The 22,820-nt window shown below is 40.1% G+C and overlaps 2 protein-coding genes across 2 annotated transcripts; both read right to left on the minus strand.

Moving 5' to 3' along the window:
• Positions 1–495: 495 nt before the first annotated feature.
• Positions 496–13,848, minus strand: LOC121869606. Its single transcript, XM_042371070.1, has 15 exons — positions 13,486–13,848; positions 11,992–12,137; positions 11,362–11,574; positions 10,921–11,072; positions 10,515–10,641; positions 10,030–10,236; positions 9,503–9,699; positions 9,006–9,119; positions 7,894–8,562; positions 7,493–7,678; positions 6,043–6,816; positions 5,526–5,819; positions 5,240–5,392; positions 3,548–4,964; positions 496–3,361 (listed from the first exon to the last, which is right to left on the minus strand). The coding sequence occupies exons 1-15, from the start codon at positions 13,545–13,547 to the stop codon at positions 2,913–2,915; spliced, it is 5,160 nt and encodes a 1,719-aa protein (XP_042227004.1). The 5' UTR covers positions 13,548–13,848; the 3' UTR covers positions 496–2,912.
• Positions 13,849–19,009: 5,161 nt separating this feature from the next.
• On the minus strand, positions 19,010–22,517 carry LOC121869607 (elongator complex protein 5-like). The gene is made up of 6 exons (XM_042371071.1): positions 22,380–22,517; positions 21,959–22,087; positions 21,334–21,558; positions 20,684–20,850; positions 20,385–20,572; positions 19,010–19,696 (listed from the first exon to the last, which is right to left on the minus strand). Exons 1-6 carry the CDS (start codon positions 22,456–22,458, stop codon positions 19,606–19,608), a joined length of 879 nt encoding a protein of 292 aa, XP_042227005.1. The 5' UTR covers positions 22,459–22,517; the 3' UTR covers positions 19,010–19,605.
• Between the last annotated feature and the right edge of the window lie 303 nt (positions 22,518–22,820).

The following is a 22,820-nucleotide window of genomic DNA, read 5'->3' on the forward strand; positions in this document are numbered from 1 at the left end:
ATTTCTACACCAATTTAAAACCTACTTCAACAATCAGCTTCTGCATAGTGTTTACGAATAAGGTAGCAGCAACGTGGTCTGGGAATAGCATCAGTACTACAGTGTTTAAGTGAGTACGCCGCCACAGTCCATACACGTTGAGTGTTTCGTCTTACAGTTGTATGTCATCTTGAGTGGTACGGTAGAAATCATACTTGTACAACTTTACCTGTGAACCTGTTAATTCTATCGGTGAAGAAAAAATGTCACCTCACAAACTTTATCTCCTCCATGTTAAAATCTTTCTTCATTCATCAGCGAAGGTATTTTAGATCACACGTTAATTATATTACATATTGCATCAAATTATTTCTTCGTTCATCAGTCACACCATTACTATCAGACAGACATTTCATAATCTCTATTCTGTACTGTTTTATTTTGCTCTTAACCAACTCATAGTTCACACTCACACGTTCCTACACCAACTTCAATGGCTGACACAGGACCATTTTAACACATTTCTCCAGTTTCTGACACACACACACACACACTAGTCATGATCCACCAACTTAAGCTAACCCAAATTTTCAATACAGATTTGTAGTCGCAATTTGCCAACAGTCTCACGTGACCTCAAACCTCGTAACCTGATAAATACTTGAGATTCTTGCTTTGCTCCACCTAGGAACTAATTTTGTTGCAAAATAATTCTAGTTTATTTTTCTTACAAAATTTAATGAATTTTATCCCTTTTTTTTATATACAGTGCAGTACAATACCCTCATATACAAGCTTAAAAAATCTATTCCATTTTGCTATAACTGTTCTGGACGAAGGCATCAGGCCCGTGCATCCAGTATTTACCCGACCTGAATTACTACTAAATCAAGCAGGCTAGCGGCTTTAATACACAGAGGCCAAACCCTCAATTTATTACACATTACATTTCCGTGGATTCTATACGGCGCATCACATATTTTAAAACCAAGAATTTCAGGAGTGTGGCTTCCACTCTGTGTAATGCATGTTCTGGTGCTATATATCATCAGATAAACGTACAGTAGTACAGTAATTACGAGCAAAATTTCATCCATCGAAAAAGAAAAAAGTATGAATATTGAATGAGAAACAATGTCTTTATTTCACTGGTGGTGGTGATGTGGTGTGTTGCCAGTACCCCAGCATCCCTGAGTGAGTGTGTGTGTGATTGCCTTACTTCAACTACCTAAAAAAATGGCATCAAGACAAGAGAAGAAAGTAACCGATCACTTAAAAACTTTCAAAAGTATTCACCAACATCTTCCTTAACAAAAACTTGAAATTCCGACGGTAGTAACATAATTCTGAGATCCTGGAACACACCCCAATCACTCTCATCAGAAGTTACGATCAATTTGTGCAAATTTACGAGAATATAATCCCCCTACATTAATCTCTCGTCCACTGTATGCAAGGGATTACACAAGACAACAGTATAACATCAATAATTCGGACTAATCGAGAGGGGGACCTGAAAAATGCGATCATCCCCCTCCCCAATTCTATTTTCCCTACATACAGTATAAAACTTCATCTAACTAAACATTCCTTTAATACTTCACAAACTATTATAATACCATTCTTAGTCAAATACTTTATATACATTTTAGATGAAAGAAAATCCAAATATATAGTGTTAAAATAATACTTGACAATGAAAGACCAATGTAATGTAATAATACCTAACGTCCTTTGTGTTATTTTCTGGACTGAAGTTGTATTCTCCGACAAGTTCCCTCTTGTGTCATCTCATATTTTCCCTCACTCGGGCAGCTCCGTTTCCCATTGACTAGCAAATTTTCTTCCCTTTGTTCTTGATAATGGTATAGTGTTTGTCTGTTTGTCTCCATACCATAATCTTGCTGTAGTTTCTGTCACCAAGATCAGAACATTCCATGATTGTTCCTTTTTTTTTGTGTAATACTGTGCTTGTATACCTAGCTCCTAACACCACCATAAACCAGTGATGTAGACAAGCTTTGTGGATCACCTGAACATTAGCCCCCATAAGTAATCTGAAGTTTTGCCCCCAAGCTTACCTAGACTGAAGTTTTATTATCCTGAAACTATCTAGGAGTTGGGGCTGATCTTCAGGTGGTTAATAAAGACTAAAATTATGAATGGTCTTGTTTGTGGCCTGACTATATCACTGTCATTGGTACAGACCACAAGCACTAAACATAATAGTGAACATGAAAGTGAGATGTGCACAAAGTGAGGCACAAGAGTGAACCGAGTGACACACCCCCATACATATACCCATCACATGCCTCACATTCTCACCCAAGTGGACCATGTGACCCACGCAACATCCCCATGCTTGACGCAACACGACAGTGTGTGAGTAAAGTACATATAGGGTGATCACTCAGGACCATTTGCCTTCCCAAAAAATTTTCCAAATGAGCCACTGGGTTGTCATGATGGGACTGTTAAATCAGAATGAAATGATAACAAATTCTGAATATATATATATATGTTTTAAAGTTATCTAATTCATACACAACAGAGACCGACTTTTCTGAATTTCTAAAGCACCGATGTGTCCGAATAATTGATGTTTTACTGTACTACATGAAACTAATCTTTAATTTTGTTATATCCTCATATTGCCCCTGAGAGCTAGTCTAATAAGATTAACAATATTTCCATTTCATAAAATAATAAATTGATTTGCATTAAACCAAAAACAATATTTCACATAAACTTAAAAGCATAATTTTTTAAAAACAGGTTAATTCACATATGCACACAGCAAACATGCACATGTACATCAATGTGGACATTCTCACTGTTCATCAATTTGTGCATTTACACAAACACACACAAACCAGTCACACCCATAAAGTATCCCCTTCATATTACCACAATGAAAAGTTTCATCACATATATTACTGCTTAAAGACCCCAGACACCTGTGCTTTCATCTCTGCAAATGTTGCAGTAAAGTCAACACTGTTTTCATTGTAGACCGAGCTAAGGCTGGGCATAAAGGGGCCCGAAGGCGCGGCTTGAGAAGACCCACGTGAATTTGAGCTTTTCACTGGCGACTCAAAGTGGCCGAGAAAACTGGAGAGAGAAAAGTCATTAACTTCACTGTTAAGCCACTGGTTATCTGACTGCTGAAGAAGACGTGAAGGGGAAGATGGTGGAGAGGGAGGCGTGGTGGATAACGCAGGAAAGCCAGATATTCCCACAACAGACACGTTGCCCACGTCAGTGCCGTTCACTATGGTGGTGGCGTTGTCTCCGCCAATACTACAACCGTCACCCTCTATGGAGGATATTTCTAAGAGCGAGGAGTCAAGGCAACGAGGCTGAGTGGCAGCAGCGAGTAAACCTGAAAAAAAAAAAAAATCTATAACATGTTTATGAAGTTTAAGACAATATCTGTACAGTAGAGTATACCTCAAACAATCAACAACAGTCAAGAATGGAACAGTGGCTTTGACACATTATTCCTCAGTATCTTATAGAACAATACTATAAAAGTAATTTACGAGTTATCTAATTTACAATAACTTACTGGAAAAGCTTGAGTTGGAATTGGAAATCCCGAGTGTAATGTCTAACAGTTTGTCACTACTGGTCTCCTGCACAGGGTTCACACCGATCATGGTGGCTGTAGCAGACAATGACGCGGCAGACGCTGAAGTGACGGTGGTAACTGGTGCACAGGACACGAGGTTAACTCCCAGCCCCGTGTGACATCCAGGTCTCAGAAGATCTGGTGTATGGTCTGCTAGAGTGACTGTGCCTCCAAGAGAAATGTCTAGTAGAGGTAGACCGACACTTCCTTCTGGAATGTGCAGCTCTGGGACATTAGCTGTGGATACCGTGACTGTTGGGTGATGTCCTTGGTCACTAGAAGCTAGAATATTTGAGAAGCTTTTACTGAGGTCAGGTGGAGATGACAGTAGTGCAGAAATAGAAGGTGTTGTCGGGGATCTATCGTGGACTGGCGTGGAGGTGATGCTCCTGCTGGATTGGGATGTTGGTGTGTTGAGGAGCGAGGTGAAAGCATTGGTCTGTGACGGAGGAGGAGATAGCTCCAGGTGACGTGTACTGGCGGGGGTGAGCAGCGTGGAGATGGGCGAGAGTGACGATGAGACGCACGGAGTGGGTGACGATGATGGGGGTGACAAACACGGCGGCAACGAAGAGGATAGTGACGGTGGTAAAGAGGTGACTTGCGAGTTATTGTTCAGCATGCTGCCGCCGAGACTAGGTATGGATTCTATTGAGAGGGTGGAGTTGAAGTGCAATGGGGATGGTAACTGTGAACAAGAAACACTTATTGATGTACTAGATGAACAACCACCTTCCAAGTTCCTTACAAAACTGGCCATTCCATTGCCATTTGGGGACCTCCTGGAGTGGCATGGCTGAGGTGTTCCCGGTGGTGTGCTAAGATCAGGTAGTTCACTCAGAACCTGTGAGACCATGGAACTTAACAAACTATTATCTGAAGGAGTGTTTTTCACCAGAGTAGAAGTATCACAAGCACTAATTTTTATTGTATTAGAAGAGTTAACAACATCCGAGAGATCTGGTACGAGTTTGTTCGGCAATTCTGTGGTTAGAGGCGGTGCGGGAACCGAGGTGGGCATTTCCACAGTAAGGAGCGGTTGACCCGATATATTGACTGAGATGGCATTGGCTGCTGAAGGAAGTGGTGTAATGGGTGGTGGTGCCGTCTGCTGCAGCTGTGGTACAACAGATAACTGAACGGGTGAGGCAATGACATTTTGGTTGACAGAGGACTGGATTGATTGGATGAATGAGTTCCTAACTGAATGTGTAGATGAAGAGTGTGTGGAGGAGGCCAGGGGCTGAGTTCTTGCCATGTTGAAGGTGCCTGATGCTGTGCCTCCACCATGGGAAGATGGAGCAATGGTGATGGGGATGAACCCACTACTTCCACCAACCTCTAAAGTTTTCATCTGCAAGTGAAATAACAAATACTGATAAGTAACCCCACTAGACACCACAGGTATATTCCTATTACTTAACTAGTGGCTAAGGATTCCCTACCCCACCCCACCCCTATACACATATAATGGAGTGAAGGAAAATATGAAATACCCACTGACGATTTGGCTACCATTTTTTTACCTTCAAATGCAAGGAACATACACCTAAATAATTCCCCCCAAAACATATATTGATACATAATTTAACACTGTAGACACAACTTAACCCAGAGAAATTAATTCACCTTATCTTGGGTAGGATTCTGCAGGACCTTCATTGTGACAACACCCGGGGTCTGTATCACAGTCTTGGGCAGTAGAGGCAACTGACGCTGGACCACCACGTTCTTCCTCACCACTCGTCTTCCTGGTCTGTTGTTGTACCGTGGTAGGAGTTTCTGCAACGGGCCTCATCATTATTAACATTATCATCATTGTTATTATCATTATTATTCACTCATTGTTTCACGTAACCCAGCATCACCTATCAGCAGCAATTCATTATAGGTTACAAATATTACAGACGCTTACACTTAGTTGGGCGTTGAAGCTGGCCTGCTGGGCGTGGGCCTGGCGAGGAGCCGGACCATTGGGAACCTTGAACTCTCCGGCTTCTGCTCCAGTCCCAAGAACGACCCTCAGTCCCGTTACCGGTGTCGGGGATCCCGTGGCAACGACGTTCACTGGAAGTTGGCCACAGACATCCTGACTGATAGATGTGGTGGTTGTAGCGTTGGTTCCGGTGGAAGACACCGGGGTGAGGAAGGACACTTCTAGTCCACCACTGAGGGTGCCGGTACTCAAGTCACCCAGCCTGCCGTTCATCTGTTGAAAGAATGATCACATCTCCATTAATTGTGGGCTGATAATCCAATAACCAAGTTAGCAACTCACTGTTCAACAGTACTCAACTCAGAAGACCTGGAAAAAAGTCTAGATCCTACAGACACTGACAAAGCAACTTAGTGAGCAAAGATAACAGTTATAATTCACTCAACCTAACTGAAACCAACATGAGAAGGCAGACTGAAGGGTAATGTTGTCTTACCAGCGATAAAGATGATTCCGGATGTTCAGGGATTAATCGTTTTGCCGAGGCTGGTTTAGAACGTTCCCTGGCCAACTTGTTAGCTAGTGGACTCCGCCCAGCTGATGCTACACTCTGGAGGGATCCCGGGCTGTTAATGCCAGGACTGAGACAACCAGCCGCTGTTAATCTTCCAGTACGTGGACTTTGACCGCCACCCGGCACTGTGACCTTCCCGGTACGCGGGCTGCGGGTATTCCCGGGACTTCGTCCAATGCCCAGGGTTCCCTGGCAACGCCCGCTGGTTGGGCTACGCAATGTATTTCCAGGTCGGCCACAAATATGGCCACATAAGCAAGTGTCTGTTGAAGACTTGGCCAGTATCATTCTGGTCATGGTCATCAACTGGGCCAACATACCTGACAGGTTCTCCACAGCTGAACATTTTTTCTCTGTCAGATTTGAGTCAGAAATTATTCCTCCCTGGTCTACTTCTGCCTCTGTTACCTTCACAGAGTCTTTCTTCTTTATCTGACTTTGTCTGTCTTTTTCTAGAACCAAGTTGGCGGCCATCCCAGCACCAGGGACGTCAGGTACACTTGTGTCACTCACTGTCTTGGTCGCTAAGTGATCAGTGGAGGTCGATACACCACCCATTCTTGAGGGACTTAAAACACCATTTCTCTCACTGGACAAGACATTGCTGCTGCCATTAAATACTTGACCATCTTCATTAGCTTTACTTACTTGATCTTCAAATTCATATTCAAGGCATATTTTTTTGTTTTGACCAAACTGAAAAAAAAAGTGAAAATAAAAAATTAAAAGACATATAAGGTTCCTTTTCACTAATTTATTCTCCAAAAGATACAGACATGAGTAAGAGGTTGTATGAACTGAGACAGGACATAGAGAGAGTAACACGAGCATTTAGCTTTTAACTGGCAGCTTACGGATTCCTTGCTCCACCTCCCATAAACACAAGAATTAGTTCTATGCCAAATCCTAACACATTAGAAGGACTGATTAATAACAAAAATATAAATCAGATAACACAGCATCAGATATTGTGAAGCTCCCCAGGTCACCAGATACTTGTTGTAAAGGGTTGTTTGATTCCTGAGGTTGCCACTAGAGGGGAGGTGGAGGGCGGTATATGCCCCTACTGGAAACTTTCTCTGTGTGTTTGTATATTAAAGTTCTGACATGATACAGGTGAATCATGCATTAAAACACCTATAAATAAGAGCTTTCAAGTTATGTTTCATTCTGATATACACATAAATGTACTGACTTTAATTTATTTCTTGTGCATGTGTGTGTGTTTTGTGTTGTGTGCAGGTGTGTGTGTGTGTGTGTGTGTGTGTGTGTGTGTGTTGTGTGCGTGTGTTATGTGAGTATGTGTATAAAGGTGTGTGTTGTGTGTGTGTGTGTAAAGCTTACTCATGTAGATAAACAGACAAGTTCTCACTATCAGGTACAATTCACCAATGGTAATCCCTCCCACTGAGTTTATAGTCAAGCCGTCACGGATTTTCTGCAGCTTTGCCTCTATGTCCTGTTCAGTGCCTTCTTCTGGTTCAGTGCCGGGGTTTCTCTCCTCCTCCTCGGGTTCAGGAGATGTGGCGAGTCCCCGTTCCTCTTCCGCAGCTGCAACCTGTTGGCCAATCACACCCTCAGTACACATTGTCTCCTAATTTAGTTTCTTTTTATTAAAATTTTTCAAGATGTTGTCAATTGCCATGAAAATTTATAAAGATGTACAACAAACACCCTGACCATGATGACTTAAACCCTTGACTACAATGAATTAAACCCTTGAATACAATGTCATCATACTCAAGGGGTTAAGGTTAATACAAACTATAATACCTGGTTGGCAGACGCTGATCCTCTGTGTGCATCTGCGACGTGTGCGGTGAGTCTCGTGCTCTCACCAGTACAAATCACCTCGGCATCATCGTCCATGACCCTGGCGCTGGCAACCGTCTCCAGCGCCAGCAACTGTCGCAGCGTGTCACCAGATTCACCTTCCGACTCCTCCTTCACTTTAATATCTGGGTCTAGATCTTCTCTGGTCGAGGTCATCACTTCGTCCGAGTCTATTGGTTCCTCCTTCACTTGGGTAATGAAGGGGATGGTGGAAGCGTTGGGATTCTTATCTGGTGAAAATCTGATCAAGTCGTCTGAATCCCCGTCAGGAGAGTTAAGACAGCCGACCTCTCCATCACTACAGTCCTCATGTTCCTCCTGAGACACCTCCCCAAAGTCCTCCAACTCCCCGCCGAGAACCTCCACTTCCCGACATTTCCCGTCAGCGTCTCCCACACCACCCGGGTCAGTTCTCTCTGCGTCGCCCCCCAGCACCCCAGCTCTCCCCTCTGAGTCTCTCGTAGCACCTTCTCTCTCCTCCGTTTCCTTCTCCTGTTGTTGTTTGTTTTCCTTTCTCTTGCTGCTCCTCCCCAACTTCTCCCCCCGACGTCTCAGTCTTGCTTCGTGACTTGACAGAGATACACAGGAGCTCTTCAGGAGGACCTCAGGCTGGGGAGAACAACACAATCATTTAATCGGCATCTAAGGCTTCCTCATTAACCCCCCAACCATATACACAATAATGGAATTCAAGGAACACGAAACTTCCACAGACGACGGCTGGCATTTATGGGTTAAAACAGTTCAATACACTTGCTATAGTTGTGACAGTGAATGGCATAAATAGCTGTGGTAGCAATCTGTGGGTCATACAATGTACCATAATGTCAATGGTAAAATAATCAACATTGTAATTACATATTCATTAATGGTAAGACAGCACCTATTGAAGAACTTGGCCATTTTTTTATTTAGTAATTCTTTCATTGTTGCTCTGGAAATTACATGAGCCTTCAACAAACTACCAGTATCCTCTACATCAACCTGTATACCTGTACATGAATGAGTGCTATACCAAGCACCTGAATGTTTAATGTAACATTCAATATTACCTGGACATTTATGGGTTTAACGAAGTAACCTTTGGCAGGTGTTAGTCGAAGCACTGGCTCGTTCACTGTCTGCAGGTCCAGGGGAAACGTGACTCGAGAACTGAGTGTGTCACGCTGAAGTTTGGTCAAGGAAATGAAAACAATGACAGGAAATTATGAACTGTTGTATGTAAATAAACAAACTGAAATTGTAAAAATAATCACAATTCAAAGTGTACAAACTGTTTTTACAACCAGAAAGAAAATATTGATAAAAGTTTAACACCAGATTGAAATGAAAATGATGTGCATTGATTGGCCGAAATGTTGCCCCACTGAAATAGGTAAAAGAAACCATTACACAACCCCATTTTAATCACAATTTATATCTATTCCATGTTATTAAATCTGTGTACTAAAGTTATGATCAATGCAAAAGAAAAGGTAAAGTATATGAATACATACATAAATAAATAAAGCTCAGAATGCATTTATTACACACAATTAACAAAGGATACGAGTTTTAAGTTTGAGCTGCGCCATTTTTCTTGCAAGTGAGAGATCAAGGTTGCCAGGGGGCGCTGTAGTGGCAGAGTGACCCTGACACGAGGGTTATGAGCGAGGCCCTGTACCCGGCACCAGGCGTGGACGCTCGCGGGGACCACCTCCACCGTGATGCTCGTTGGTACCCGCAACACTGCATTCTCTCGGTTTTCTGGCGGGAAAACGACAGCTGTCATACCTCGCGTTGTACAAGTAAAATGGTATAATTCAACTAACACACATAGTTGTATCATAAAGTAGCCTAATTATATATCTGCAACTATAAATGATCCTAAACCATATAATTATTTTCTTTCTCTGACAGCATGAAAGACTATTACAAAATCATAAAACACACAAACTTGTACCATGATGCAAATAAGCCACATCTGGGTTTATAAATTATCGTAATAAACCGTGTGATTATTTTCTTTGTTAGTGTTTCCGGCCTTTTCCTGCTCGGTATAATACAGGACGACCAAAACAACAACAATCAACTCACCTTCGATCTGGTTCAGTTTCTTCAACGCTCGGCAAATTGGTGTTCTGACCCGGACGCTCTTCCCCTTCACCCTCACACTCGTGGAACCTTTCCTAATCAGCTCCTGCAGTTTCTGGGCTTTGCGCTCGTCCAACGTACCGCCAATCTTCTTACGCAATTCCCCGTAATTAATTAACCCATACAGTTCCTGTGTCGCCTTCTTCACACCTATAAATAAACAAACACGCACTTAATTAAGGAGACAGATTTATACCCCAACATTTAATAATTATGAATACCAATTAATCCCTTGAGTACAATGAATAAATCTCATGAGCACATTACAAGACAAAAAACAGGATCTCGTACTTAAAAACAGGCGTCGGGGCCCTCGGGGGATTCGGAACTATCCCTCAGGCTACACGACAGAACACAGTATCCTTACAGTACTTAAAACTGGTCTCATGGGGGGGTGGAGGGGGTTAAGGTAACTCGGGACAACTAACCTTCATTGAACGTTATGTGTTTTGAGATCTTGTGCCAGGTGCGGTAGTAGAAGTGTCGTACCTGGTCCTTGTTCTTTATCTGGCAGCAGGGAGCGCCTTTCTTCCGTAACTTGGTCGTCAAGTAATTCTGGAGAGCAAAGAGAGACCGTGTTTGCTGTGAGTCATGCGTGGATAGTAGTGTACCATTAAACAAAGACATCTAGTACAAATAAAGTGAAGTACATTACAAAGACATATACAGTACAAATAAAGTACAATACATTACATAACATTACAAAGCGAGTACAGTGAATGAAATGAAATATGAATCGGTGAAGAAAATAAAATCCGAATCTGAGAAGGAAATGAAATGGGAAATCCGAATATGAGAAAGAAACGAAATCTGAATCTGAGGAGAAGTTCTCACCTGTATAGCCTCAAAATCTTTCCCACATTCATTTATAGATTCAAAAAATATGTTCTTATCCTCCATCGACCACAGTTCCCAGGGGCGTCTTCTCTTCTTCCCGATGCCTCCGCCAAGGGCATCCTCCTCCTCAGCATATTCTCCATCCAACCCTGAAATAATGAACGCCAATACAGTAAAAATATCGGATAAGTATATTGTTGGATTTGGTTGGATTGGGTTAGGTGAGGTTAGTGTTAAGGTGTTTAATCCTCAGGTAAAATAAGCTGGGTGGGGTTGGGTTAGGTTAGTGTTAAGGTGTTTAATCCTCAGGTAAAATAAGCTGGGTGGGGTTGGGTTAGTGTTAAGGTGTTTAATCAACAGGTGAATTAATATGGGGTGTCTATTGCTCACATGATGTAAAACACCATCTATGTACCGCCACTCGAGCACATACTGTACCTGCAGATTCCGACTTCTTGTTGAGCAGCGAGGAAGAGAGACCGGGATCCGCTTTGATTTCCTCCCGGCGCTGTTTGTTAAGCACTCTGGCACTTGTACGTAGTTGTGGCGTCGGTCGCGTCTGTGTAACAACCGGTGGTGGTGTGGGTAAAGGCACGTCTGGCAGTGGTTGTGAGATACTTGCAGGAACTATTGTCTTCTCTGGCACTGTCCCTGAGGAGGTGAGTGGCAATACTGTTAATAAAAGTCTCATTAAAATAACAACAACTTAATGTGGATTTTATAAGTTCAAAACATTATTATTATCATTATTATTATTATTATCATTATTATTATTCCCCACTACAGTAATTAAACTTAATTTTAATAGTTCAGTAAAATATATTATATCTACAAGTAAGTCATCCAGTTTATTTTATATAATTAAGGTCATTAGTAGCTTACAGTAGAAAGTAATTAATATACAGTACTTAAAAACAATTAGATGAGATAATAATGAACATGTCATCAAAACTAATAACAAGTTTACAAGTCAGACCTGACACAACACAACACTACACTATATCCAAGCTACGTATATTTGTAAATTTATAAAATCATTTAAGAATTTCCATACGTCAACCTCAGTACCTTGTGTGGTGGAGGGAGATGTCGGGGACCCTAGTGGGCTGTGGTCACACTGGGCCGCCTCCTCTCCTCCTAGATCTTCCTCAGGTCTCCAGGGACTCCCATGGGTCTTCAGCCGCTTGGGGTATTCATTTATTTGGTCCGCATCGCTGGAATTGTAAATATTGTAGAGTCAGAGGTTCATGTGAAGTTTATCCCCCCCCCTAGCTTTATAATTAACTCCCATAATCAATAAAACTGGAATTAGACGTGATAATACCGTAGCTACATGTGCATATTTAAAACCCCCTTTGGTAACATCCTAACTCAATGCCATTACCTCAATACAGTACTCGAATTTTTATTTATTTTTTACTTTTTTATTTTGTATTTTTGACTGGAAGTATCTGGCAGCTATATTTGTATTTGTCTAGTATATAATTTATAAAACCAGAATTTCTCAACGTGTCTTCAACAAACAAACAATAAAAGACAAAACAGTATCCAATTTCAATAGAAGCAAAGGTATCGGCATAATTTATTGCACGGCGGTTATGTTCTGCTATGATCAGATTCAGTTTGGTTTCATAATTTCCTTTTTAAATCACCAAAGCCCCAAAGTTGTGTGGCTATGCAATGACAAGCAATCAAATTATGGTTGTATACATGATGGCGAGGTTACAGATCTATTAATAAATCACACCAACATACATTCAGTAAAAAATAAAAATAAATAAATCCTGGATCTCCCCATTAACTACTGCAGTAACCCCAAAACACTGAGCCTTTTAAATATAGGCCTAACCAGACACTATCCTATCTAACTACCATTTAACTCTACATTACATATATATAGTAAATCAATTCTTTAAACAATAATTAAAGGTGATTATAAACCAAGATTAGAATATGACAGTTTCTAGGTATAATATTAGTCACACCTAACCTTACAAATTACTATTATAAGATCATCAGGTTAGGTTTTAAATCAATTAGTGTGTTATTAGTAATATTATAACCATTAATTACATACGTGTTTAAAGTAATTATATTTGTGGGCGTGAGTTCAGTCGTTAGGTCCACCAAACTATCCATTTATACTTATATCTTTATTAATATATCAGTTATACCTTTCTGTCATCACGTGGGGATTATTTCATTAGTTTAGGGGATTTAATTCTGTATTTATTCTTGTCATTCTGGATGATATAAGTGAATTTGTATATGAATAAATGGAAAAAAATAAACTCGTCCCGCCCTGGAAGTTGGAGTGGGTAGCCATGTTGAATGCGACCACCTACGGATATATTCCTCATTTAACGTCGTATTTTATTAATTAGCCCTCTAATGACTCACCCATCATTACCTTCGTCATCTGTACGTCTCATCCCTGTTAATAGAATAAATCACCGTCATCCAATACGCCAAATAAATCCCCAAAAGGAGGAATACCTCACCACCAACTCGGGGACTTAAACCAAGATGGCGGGGACTGATTTAATCGTTTTTTATTATTACCTGGATTGGTTGACACTGTCGCTGTTCTCCTTAATACTGAGAGTCCTCTTCCTCTTGACCATCTTACGAGGGTGTCACTGGTCTACATGGTGAAGGAATGAGGTCTTTAATAAGGTGGTGACAGATAGTTTTGCCCTCCGATTATTTGGTCTCACCTCCCGGTCATTCCCCCACAGCGTCCTTTCTTATTTATTACATTATTTCTCACTCCTTGTCTTATTTCACTCCACATACACATAGGTAAATGCAACTGTGGTCCATTGGCTTGTGTTATCTTTGTAGTCAGTGCGGGAAAAGGTAAATTAAAGGATAAAATGGTTAAAAGTTTACCAAGTGAGTCTTCCCTTGTTGTCACTGACTCAGCCGCCATGAACTTAGGTCCTTCTAGCACACAACACTACTTTTCATTTAAAGCTCTTAGTCATTTTGTGATACGTTTATTTCCACACATTTATAACAATCAAATGTCAATTGGTTATCATGGAGTGTATTAATGGTTTACGACCTTGTAAATAGGAGTTTCAGGGGTTATTATTGAGATATCGTCTGTTTGTTGTTTTCTGGAGCCCGCGCAATGACGTCATAACTCATCCGAATGTAGGTATTAGTCAAAGTATTCTACTGTTATTATTGAGATACGTTACTCGTACCAACAAGTCTAACAATAAATAACAATATTTTCATTCATTAGAAGCATCAAGTGTAAAACAGAGTTACTGTTAGGTTCAGAAAAACACAGATTAAATGACTGTTGAATGTTATTAAGGCCCTCGAACACAATCTTTACCAGATGATGATGTGAGCCAATTAGTAAGACAAGAGAAGAGAGACGGACAAGAGAAGAGAGACGGACAAGAGAAGAGAGACAGACAAGAGAAGAGAGACGGACAAGAGAAGAGAGACGGACAAGAGAAGAGAGACGGACAAGAGAAGAGAGACGGACAAGAGAAGAGAGACGGACAAGAGAAGAGAGACGGACAAGAGAAGAGAGACGGACAAGAGAAGAGAGACGGACAAGAGAAGAGAGACAGACAAGAGAAGAGAGACGGACAAGAGAAGAGAGACGGACAAGAGAACAAACGAATGGACGATAATTACATATAAAAGAGAGAATATTTAATGTTGTCTCCGTATATCATCACTATAGGGGACTCGGGTAAGAATAAAATCACTTAATTACATTCAAACTTATTTTCTTACTTTTTAATTTAATGATTGATTGATGATTTTTTGTTTATTTACTTCACATACTTAACTTACTTGTACGGTGATATTTCGGATGATTTGTAGTATAGTAATGGCTCCCAATAGGCCTACTATTAAAGTGCTTTAATATGGTCTTTAACACCGGCCAATACCAGGTAATATTCGCATTTATAAACAGTTATGTACATTTAGAATTAGAATGTTTACATCTGTTTTGTCACACCAGCAAAAATATCTTAATTTCTTATCTAAACGACTATGACCTTACCTAACATTAATCTTAGGTTATGGAAATATATGAGATTGATAAAAGATTTACAGGAAAAGTTTAATGTGTGTGTGTGTGTGAGGGTAAAAAGAGACAATAAAGATATTAAACTCTTTTATTCCTTCCGTAATTTATTTAGTATATAAAGACTCTTCAAGAGTGAAGTGCTTCCCCATCTGGAGTACTGTCACCCCCTCTGGTCCCCGAGATATACTAGGGACTGTCAATTGGTTGAAAATGTTCAAAGGAGGGCCACCAGACTGGTGCCTTCACTGCGGCACCTCAGCTACCCTGAGAGATTGGAGTGCCTGAACTTGCCTAGCTTATACTACAGACGGGCAAGGGGAGACCTAATTAAGGTACATAAACATCTCAAGGGGCACTACTCAGTTGAGTGTCCTTACTTGGAGCTGGCAGACGCTCGCCCCACAAGGGGTCACAGCTCAAGAAGAAGAAGCTGCAGGTCCAAAAAATTGTGAGGGCAAACTTTTTCGGAGTGAGAGTTGTCAACTCTTGGAACAATCTGCCAGAGAGTGTTGTGATGGCACCGAGTGTGAGCTCTTTCAAGACCAGACTTGACCAACACTGGAACGGGTTCAGGTACATTCAGGAGCCGGTGCATTCCCAGTTTTTGCCAACAATGCGTAACAGAGACGTGACCGATCGCCCAAGCGGCTAACGAGCCGATCATTTGGTGAAGAGGATAAATGTAATATTCCACCTATTGGTTTGTTTAGGAGTATTTTAAGCAAGATAAGCATTCAATACCATCTTCCGAGTCCTGAAGGTCACCACTGATGTTGATGAAGACTGAAACCTTTACAAATGAGACAATTTATTGACTGTAGACTTCAATATATTTGCAATAACTGTTGTCTATCTTGTCTGAGCTGTTGTTTATTTATCTTGTCTGTAGTTAGTTTATGATTTTTTGGGGTTATAAATTCAGAAGGTGGTTAATGGTTAATGTAGAAGCGTTGTCATTAGCCAAGTGAGGGATAAAACTCGTCCGGATAATCCTGGTGATCCACCTGACACTCTGCCTCTAGTTCGTCCACGTCGATGTTAGAGATAAAGGTACCATTCTTGCACCTGCCGTAGATGAGGTGATCGTCAAGGCTGGGCTCACTCAGGAACCACAGTATGTCGCAGTCACACGCGATCCTGTTGACTGTCACCATCAAAATAAATCATATGAGAATATATATTTTTAAAGGGATGATGAATTTTTATTGTATTTTTACTTAGTTTTGAGATATTCTGAATGTATTTAATTAATTGTAGTTGTGAGGTGATTAAATTGGTTTGAAATTTATATCAACAGTGAAAAAAAAATATTGTATACTACTGTACTGGCTGTTTAGTGTTAATAATAACAAATACAGGTAGAGGTATGGGTACAATACAAGGTAGAGGGTCAGGTACAGGTACAATACAAGTAACTAGACCAAGACTCTTTATAACTACAAGAGATTAAGATTATTATTGGATCCGCTTACACCAAAAATCAATGTAGCCAAAGTAGAGAGAAATGTTGTAGAGTAACGGACCGAACATGTCGTAGGTGAAGTGGTCTAGGGAGCTGAATTCAAGGGTTACCTGCGGGCTTGACACAACACCTGTAAAGTAACACCTGGGATTATTAACCTCTTGAATACATTATCAATCCTATACAAATTATGGATCATCATACTTAGTTGAAATAAGCTGTGGTGTCTAATCATCAAGTGAAATAAGCTGCGGTGTCTAATCATCAAGTGTAATAAGCTGTGGTGTCTGCTCATCAAGTGTAATAAGCTGTGGTGTCTAATCATCAAGTGTAATAAGCTGTTGTGTCTAATCATCAAGTGAAATAATCTGTGGTGTCTAATCATCAAGTGTAATAAGCTGCAGTGTCTAATCATCAAGTAATCCAATGTGATTTATAATTGACACCAAAAAACGAGGTTAATAGGGAAATTAGGTGAATAAATTAGACTCCCAGAATGATAGTCAGGTAATAGAGACGTTGTGTGTTTGTTTATTTACCTGAGAAAGCGTCCTTGTCTACATCTTTTAGACTATTTCCCCGGAGGTTGATGACTCGGAGGATGGGGATGTTGAACGAGAAGGTACCCGGCCCCAGATGCTGTCAATGGGGAATATTTAATGTACAATCTTTTGAACATCAGAACCTAGAGACTAAGCTGTGTGACAGAACTCTCACTCCTACACCAGTAGTACTCACGCAACAAACCAGCTTTGATGTTCCCCAGTTCGCCGTACATGATATATAAAGTGTTCATGTCGTTGATGGGGTAGACGTCTGCTGCCAGGATCTGAAACAGTACAGGACTCTTATTACTCTTTGCTTAATCTATCTATCAGTCTCTTTAAATATATATATCGGTTATGTTGATTAATGCTGTCTGTAACTGTACTTATAGTATTAGTACTGTAATGGTACAGTACAGTACATAATTACAGTATTTAAACCATATAATATAAAGAAAAGGCATTAAAGGATGTAATCAAAATCATCTTTGTTATATTTATGAATACTTTAGTGTGTGTTGGTGGGTTACGTTGCTGAGAGATGTGTGTTTATAACTTGCTGTAGTGCCCAGGATCACTCACACACACACACACACACATATATCAACAGGACTGACTAACCTTGTCAAGAAGTTCGTAGTTGACAATGCCATAGCAGGTGAACGTGACGTAGGTTGTGTCTCCTTAGCACTCACACGGCCAGATGACATCCTTGGGTGGGCAATATTCGTCGTATGCATCCGTTGTCCGCCACTCTGCCTTCATCTGCAGGTTTTCTCAGCTTTCTGATACCACATTGAGGGTTTCATTCTCTACAGGTTGTGTGTTGGCTGGTGTTGTCAGTATCCCAGCATCATGTCCAGGAGGGTGAGCTCTGACCTGGGCTATAATGACCCACACCAGGAGAGCGCTAGATACTGTCACCAGCACCGCCCTCACCTGGCCGGTCATGACAGCTGAGTTTGTGTCTCGTAACTTCAGGTAAAATTTAGCTGGAGGACACAGTATTGACCCACCTGGAAGATTGGTGTAAACTCTTACCTACAGTGTTGCTGCCACTTGGGTTATACAGTACCTGTCCTTGATGATGGCAGTGGGTGACGACCTTCATTACAAGGTAAGATGAAATATAAATAAATAGTATCCAAAAAATAAGACATTATTGAAGGATTATGGAATATTTTCTAAGTAAACATTGCAGCAGCAGGAACAATAATGCCCCCCCCCCCTCCTTCCATGTCACTGTAATAACCTTTAGTACTGTATTATGATTTATATGATGACCAATTTACAGTAACATTATGATTTACTAAAAAAATTTTGGGGTACACATACACTGTAAAAATTCTCAGCTCAACAAATTCTTCACCTTTGCCACTTGTCAGTTCTCCTCACTGATATGTTTAGCTAAGAATAACCTGATGGTTTTATTCCATATCTTATCATGAATGAGAGACATGGTGGACACTTTCCCATGGACCACAGATTATACCTCAGTTGAATTATGTGTTGCTGGAATACCTTAGCTAATTCTGACTGCCTAATGAAACCTAGTTCAGTAGATGTTGTTACACGAGGGATTTACAACTTATTTTGGGCTAATCCCTCAACAATGGACATAGTTTTGTGAAGGATTTACAGTTTATCTTGGGCTAATTCCTCATAATGTTTCCTGCTGGGATTATTTAGTGTTGCTAGAGAAGGGAAACAAGGTCATTTAATGCTTCACATATTGGGGAGTGGATGTGTAATTCATATTCGCTTAGATCAGTGGTTCTCAATCTATAGGTAATTATCCACAGGCGGGTAATTTTCTTGGGGTAATTATTCATTTTAACTTCCTATTTCTATTATATTTACACTATTAATCATAAATTGTGTACAGTATAAGTTTTTGCAAATGTTTTTCTATCAAACGATGTTTTCTTCTTCATAATTCTACATTACCTCTGTATTTTTCACTTTTCATTTACTACATTAACACACAGATGTATGATATTTAAAGGGACTTGAGTGTAGAAGTTACTTTTTAATTATAGTGTAAATATATAGCACATATTGGTATATTGTATTTATTATGGTGGTACTCACAGATTGTTGAGTTTCACGGTCACTTCAAGAACATACTGTAGATCCAATACAGTACCTATATTTACACCCAAACATCAGTAAATATACACACACATATTTCCTAATAGTAAGGATTAAATACCACTTGGTGTATGTCTTTGTATTATATTTACTGATAATATTAATCATCCGTAGTCACATTCATCTTAATATATAAAAAAACTACCACATCTTTCGTCTTCCTTTTGTAGGTCATCAAAGAACATCCATCTTCTATTTTTACCTGACCTATAGTACCATATTTGTTATATATCTTAAGGGTTTATAAACACCATATTTGCTCTGCATCTCTGTACATGTGGCTGAGTTCTCCATCTAGTACAGTATAAATGGATATTCTTGTTTATGAGTAGGTTAAGTGTAGGAAACTACTGTCTTTAACCTTTAACTCTTTATAAATGGGGTCTCTCTCTCTCTCTCTGGGCTAAGTAAAAATCATCTAATTAAAATTGGCATCCATCCTGTAGTGGTTAAAGGCAAAGCTATATGTCGAGGTCATCATCAGGGTCGTCATCATCCCAGTCATCCACATCATCTGGTGTATAGTGGATATGTCCTCCTTGTGTCTGAACCCTGAAAAATAAGAGAGTGTTATTAATGTACATACAGTAGTGTAATAAGACTTGCAGATCCTATTTACTGACATACTTATTGTTAGGAGTGATGAGGGCTGTGTTGTATGATTCCCTTAACTCATGGATCACTCATTGTATCAACACAAACATGATTTATTCTTCTGAAACACTAAATGGTAAGAAACAGTGTCATTAATGTTATCTGGAATTGTTTCTAACTTGTGTGCGGGGAGAGTAGTGGTGGACAGACATACACAGTGACAGGTCCTCATTCATCTAGTCTGTTACAGTATCTTTGATTGAATGGACACCTTCTCTGTGTGGGTCTGATATGTGGACACCTTCAGCAGACACCAGTAGGAGGCCTGTCATCAGTGGTGTTACAGGAGAATAATAGACATAAGTTATACTGACAGAAAAACAAATTAAAATACTGAAATTGGGTAAATAAATACAATAAGAAAAGTAAGATATATAAACATATTATAAGGAATGATGGTAGGGATTTTGTTAGTTTGCTAAAAGTAAAGGCAGGAGGGTCAGGGGTAAAAGCTGAAATAAAAGGCTGCAATCACCCAAGATACCAATTCTGGGAGGACTGATAGTAGTGACCAGTGTTGCTCTCAAGTTAGGTCATTCTGCTGGGTCACAGTTTGCACAAGTGATAAAAACTAAAACAATCTCACCTTGTGTGTGGAAGCAGCAGACTGTTCTTCGCTATCCGTTGATCCTCGGTGAGAGCGAGACTAAAGGTTGTCTGTGCAGCTAAGATCACGTCTGTTTCTGAGCTTTCACTTACATGTTGGGTCCTGATAGATTTTGCAGGTTGTACGTCTTGCACTTGTAAGTCTGGTGTGAGTGTAAACTCTTCGTGCTGAAATATTTTAAATAATATTTCTCAGCCAAGTAATTATACAAATCAAATTGCAGACAACAGATCCTTAATCAGCATGTAACCCTTGCAAATATCTAACAATATACTCACAGCTTTTATCACTTTGCCAGAAGGCTTCCTCAGTACCAACCGACAGCTACACGGACTTGTTGGCAGCAAGTGGACGGTGGCAGCAGCAATATGGCAGAGAGCAGCCAACATGCTCTCAGGAACAACATCCCGGCCACAGTATACAATGACTTGTTCCACATTATCACCTGTAATAAAGGTAAACTAATGAACTAACCATCCAAACATCTTGTTCATAATTCACAATAACATGAGAACATTGATCAGTACAACACCCTTTAAAACACTCCTCCTCTCCCTCTTCTACATCTTAAAACTTTCTGTATTTACTTTTTTGTCTAACTCATCCACTGTGGGGTCTTTTAATAATTTATTTGCCTATGTCTGATGATTTTATTCAACACAGAGGATCCCATACCCAAGGGATAAAAATGAACTGATGATCTTGGAGGATGAGTGACAATGATGAAATACTGACGAGAGATGAATTGTTGCATCAGCTGTACACCTCTATATGATTATCCTACAGCCTGGAGTCATAAATATTGGTACAACTTGCATGTCTGAGATTTGAATTATTATCTCAAAAGCAATGATACGAGTCACACAAACACTAAGAAATGGAAAATGACACTTGTAAACGACTACATTATACCAAACAACTGACTCACCTGCTGACAGCATATGAAGACTCCTAACCAACTGTGAAGACTCTTGGTGATAGTTGACGTCCTCGAGTCTGTCAACAACTATGGCTACTTTTCCTCCTCCAGCGGCGGTAGTCTTGTGTCTGAGGATCTCCTGTAGTGGTAGCTGAAGTGACACCTCTGGAGCATCACTGTCCCACCCACATGGATCTTTGGCACCATTGTAGAACTCTAGTTTACCCGACGCCTCTGGAAACAACAACAACACTGACTTACGCTGTATTGAGAAGTAAAAGGGTATATGAAAATAAACCTAGAGCATAAAAGATGATATATAAGGTGGAACACAAACAAAAGAAGTAATGTTAAGGTAAAAAGAAGCTTAGAGAGAATCCTTACATTAGTAGCAGCAGAAGAGCATGAGGGAAGGAAAGAGGGACACAATGAGAAGAGATGCCTGGGAAATATTGAGGTAGAAACAGAAGCCTTCCTTGATTATGCAAGAAACAGAAATTTGTATCATGAAAATATAAAAAAAACCATGAGAATGGAAAGGACAAATATTGAATCCTAAACATATAAACGTCTCTTACCCAGTAAACCGTCTAGCAGAGCGTCCTTTGACAGGTTGTCCACACATGAAACTCACCTTCCTTGACAAAGCGTCTTATTTCTTGTGGTGAGAGACAGGTGGTGAGGTAGAGGACGTCAGTGGAGGAGCCCAGATGGGAGTTGACGAGTGCATACAATAATCCTCTGCCACAAACTTTAGCTGAATCTGAAATCAGAAAAAATGAAGGTAACGTAAAGAAATGGTAATGAGAATAATAATATACCAAAATAACATAATTTTACTGATCTGTGAAAAACATGAAACATCGAATAACTTCTTCTGGTGGTGGTGGTTCCTCATACATTACCGTTTTAACCTACATTTGGTCCTTTACCCGAGTTGTTTACTACAGTATTACTGCTGCGGTTGGTCCACCCACACACACTGCCACCAGTCTTCAGTTCAAGGATAATCATAATTGTACACTAATATTCAGACACATGGGAAGGTTTCTTACCAGTTAGAAGTAACGTTCGTGGCGTCGGAATTTCTGTTCGCCGAAATATCTTCCCCAAATAAGTTTTTGACATGTTCATGTTTCTGAGGCACGTAGAAGTATGAAACAGTAGAATTTGATGTTACAGACATACCACGAACAGGAACGACGGATATTTTCTATTTTCAAGCTACAAGAACTACCCAAACATATACCAAGATAATATAAATTACACTAAATGTATTATATTAGGCTTATTTATCATATATTTGGTACGTGCGTGATGAAAAATTAATGTATAGAGTTTTAGAACATTAGTTGTGGTTATATTTTCAACATTAATCATCTCTCTTGTAAACACGAGAGATTGTTTACATATCGTCGTTCGTCAATACACCTGCGGATTCACTATTTTTTTTATAATTTGGAGAAACAATGTGACTTAATTATTACGCTATATTA

This window comes from Homarus americanus, unplaced genomic scaffold, assembly GCF_018991925.1.
Source record: "Homarus americanus isolate GMGI-L3 unplaced genomic scaffold, GMGI_Hamer_2.0 scaffold23578, whole genome shotgun sequence".
Classification (NCBI taxonomy): domain Eukaryota; kingdom Metazoa; phylum Arthropoda; class Malacostraca; order Decapoda; family Nephropidae; genus Homarus; species Homarus americanus.